The 3,642-nt window shown below is 32.7% G+C and overlaps 1 protein-coding gene across 1 annotated transcript in view; it reads right to left on the reverse strand.

The window, feature by feature from the left end:
* LOC117112693 (hyalin-like) overlaps positions 1–2,784 on the reverse strand; it is a 20,753-nt gene extending 17,969 nt beyond the window's left edge. The window contains exon 1 of the mRNA XM_033255834.1: positions 2,670–2,784. Within this exon, the coding sequence (XP_033111725.1) occupies positions 2,670–2,784 (115 nt within the window). The remainder of the gene's footprint in view (positions 1–2,669) is intronic.
* Positions 2,785–3,642: the final 858 nt, after the last annotated feature.

The raw sequence follows: 3,642 nt of genomic DNA on the forward strand, positions 1-3,642 counted from the left end.
GGCCATATATTATACAAATCCAATGGGCTTATTATTTGAATCTTATAGAAATATTATTAGAGTCTTAAAGAAATCCTAAACAAAAAAATCCTATAGTTTTTATTATTAAAATCCTATTAGAATTGTAAAGATATCCAATGGATTTATTAATTGAATCTTATACGAGTGTTATAGGTATATTATGCTAATCCTATAGGAATCCTGTAGGCTTATTACTATTAGAATTGTATAGGATTCTTATAGGTTTATTATTAGAATCTTTTAGGAATCCTATACATTTATTATTAAAATCTTATAGAAATACTATAGGTCCTATTAGTATATCATTAGAATCTTATAGGAATCCTATTGATATATCATTAGAATCTTATAGGAACCCTATAAGTTTATTATTAGAATCTTATAGGAATCCTATTGGTATCACTAGAATCATATAGGAATCCTATAGGTTTATTATTAAAATCTTATAGGAATCCTATAGGTTTATTATTAAAATTTTATAGGAATGCTATAGGTTTATTATTAAAATTTTATAGAAATCCTATAGGTATATTATTAGACTCTTATAGGAATCCTAAAGGTATATTATTGAAATCTTATAGAAATCCTATAGGTAAATTGTTAGAATCTTATAGGAATCCTATAGGTTTATTAAAATCTTATAAGAATCCTATAGGTTTATTATTAAAATTGTATAGGAATGCTATAGTTTTATTATTAAAATCTTATAGGAATCCTATAAGTATATTATCAGACTATTATAGGAATCCTAAATGTTTATTATTAAAATCTTATAGGAATCCTATAGATGTATTAATAAAATCTTATAGGAATTCTATTGGTTAATTATTAGAATCTTATAGGAATCCTATAAGTATATTATTGAAATCTGATAGAAATCCTATAAGTATATTGTTAGAATCTTATAGGGATCCTATAGGTATATTATTAGAATCTTATAGGAATCCTCTAGGTATATTATTAGAATCAAAAAAGAATTCTATGGGTTTATGATAATCTTATAGGAATCCTACAGGTATTATTATAAATCTTATAGGAACCTTTAGGTTTATTATTAGAATCTTACAGGAATCCTATACCATAGTTATATTATTAGAAACAAAATTAGAAAACAAAAATTAAGACTTTAAAAATTAATTTAGGCCTGTTTCCTATCTAAAATTGTAACAGCTTCCAGGGAATCTTTCCCTTCCCCTGGACCGTCGAAGGGTTCTGGACAGCTCTCGTCTCCCTGTCCTCTTTTGTGTCTGTTACAGGGGTGGCATGGCAATATTGTATATTTATTATATTGTGTTCCCCCAATCTTTGTCGTTGCTGCTGCTGCTGCCGTTGTTGCTATTAAAATAAATTAAAGATAACATACAAATTCAATAGTAAGAAAGATTATAATATATACAATATAAAACCAGAGAACATTTTTAATAATTAAAACCTTAAAATACAGATATTATGAGGCTAAACAATTTATGTCATGAAAGTCAAAAATGGGAGAGAAAAAAACAAATAATAATAAACACTTTAAATTAATGAAATAATTCGTCATGGATGTGTAAAAAAAAACAAAAAACAAAACAAAACAAAACAAAACAAAACAAAACAAAAAAAACAAACGATTCAGGATAAACTGCTGCACGCGCCCGGTGGCGTTCAGTCTTGGGATTGATTTTTTACCTTTGCAGTTTTGGTCTATGCTAATGCTATGGCTATGCCTATTCTATTGCCGTTTTGGTAGTTGAAATTGCCGTTTTAGTACTTATCAATGCCGTTTTGGTTACTGCCGTTTTTTTTTGGGGGGGGTTTGCCGTTTTGTCCAAGCCTAGCCTACTCTTAGTTAGTAAATATTATCGCGACTCAACTGATAACTTACATTGGGTTAAAGAGATGGAGAATTTGCTTGATAGTAGTAACAACAAAAGTGCTAATCTTTCACAGAAAATCTCCATATTATCAGGTTCATCAAAAGTAGGGCCTAGAATATCAGACTAATTGCATAATATTATAAACCAAACTCCTTCTATCTGATAAGATTGATGAATCTTGTGTATTTCTCTATTATGCACCTGTATAACTTTGCTTTGATTGTTTGTTTTCTTCGGTTTTCTTATTTCCGGGTGTAGCGCCCTCTAAATTTCAGCAGTTATAATAATCAATAACTTGGATCTACACTTTTTCATCAATGGCACACTTAGCGGAAGGTGCGTCTTTCCAAGAAAACCTACCATCGGTTCGAACCAATTTTGGATTTTGATGGTGATTTCTGAGCACATTATATGCAACTTCGATCACAACAAAATTTTACATCAAATGACACACTTGTGTGTACCAGAGACAAAACAACAATAAATTAATGTAATTGTACATATAATATTCAAAGAGATTACATTTTTGGGAAGAAAATGTGAAAGGACAAAATCAAGGTCACAGAAATTCCATCTTTTACTCCAAATAAAAGATTCCGCCATTCAGACACATAGGGTGGGTGTATGCTATGCACTCCATCGAGTTATTGCTAATATATACAAATTTACAATGCGTCAATGGGGGTTTAACGTGGTTTTACAAAGATATTCTACACTTTTAAAATCGAATCTTGAACAGATCTACTACTTTATTGAGGTCAGTCTTGCTTCCAAGCTCAGTGTGTATACCCAGCATCAACAGGCTATCAAGTCTGTCTTTTTGTAGATCAGACTTCACAGCCTTCATTGTACAAGCGCTTTTTTCACACTCAGCTGTGCTGACTGGCAAAGTCGCAGCAATCATGACCAGCTCGTGCAATTGAAAAAAAAAATATTAAAAAAAACCCAAGATCTGATTTTGGACATGTAGGCGTATTCTTGAAAGGCAAGCAGGGAATTCAGTATTTCATCCTCTTTCAGCCGCCGAGTCTAGTTAACTCAATATCCATCTCTTCTTTCTCAACATCGTACAAGTCAGCAAAACGTATAATAATATTTTCGTCCATGAACTTTGATGATGTAGAGGATCAAAGGCATACACGTTCTTGCCTCCAAATTGTCTTCTAATAGGGCCTACTTCTGTGGCGGATGCAGGGACGGGGTGCAGATGGTGCTGTCGCAGCTTCCTAAATTCTTAATAAAAATAGGCCTAATTGTATTACATTGTTGATATGAATTATTCGTAAGATTTTTTAAGGTATGAGAGTGCAATTTCCTGGCTGCCAGAGCTCGATATTCTCAAAATTCTCGAGCCTCAGCCCCAACCCGGTTGGGGCTGCGGTGATGTGGCATCTTCATGTACCCATGGGCGCAGATCACTGGGGAAGGGCAACACGTCCCCCCCCCACCCACATATTTTTAAGGGGAAATGGTTGGTTCCCCCCTCATTTTTCTGGAATCAAAAAGATATACTTGAAAATTGTTGAAATTAAACTGCATGTAAATGACTCAGGTTTTAACGAAAGAGTGCGGTAGGTTTACAACCAGAGTACATATTATTTTATAGCAAGATACCGGTTGAATTACCTATCATATACAATTCGAGTGCCCGTGCCTTTATTATAATTGGAAAAGTATGACAAAAAGCGTACAAAGATAAAATTGGTTTTCGGCACATGAAGTAGGTAAAATGTAGGTGAATGTGGCCACACAGCTTTGAGGT

The sequence above is a fragment of the Anneissia japonica genome, unplaced genomic scaffold, assembly GCF_011630105.1.
Source record: "Anneissia japonica isolate Jap-2015-1 unplaced genomic scaffold, ASM1163010v1 scaffold288224_len95395_cov107, whole genome shotgun sequence".
In the NCBI taxonomy this organism is placed as follows: Eukaryota; Metazoa; Echinodermata; class Crinoidea; order Comatulida; family Comatulidae; genus Anneissia; species Anneissia japonica.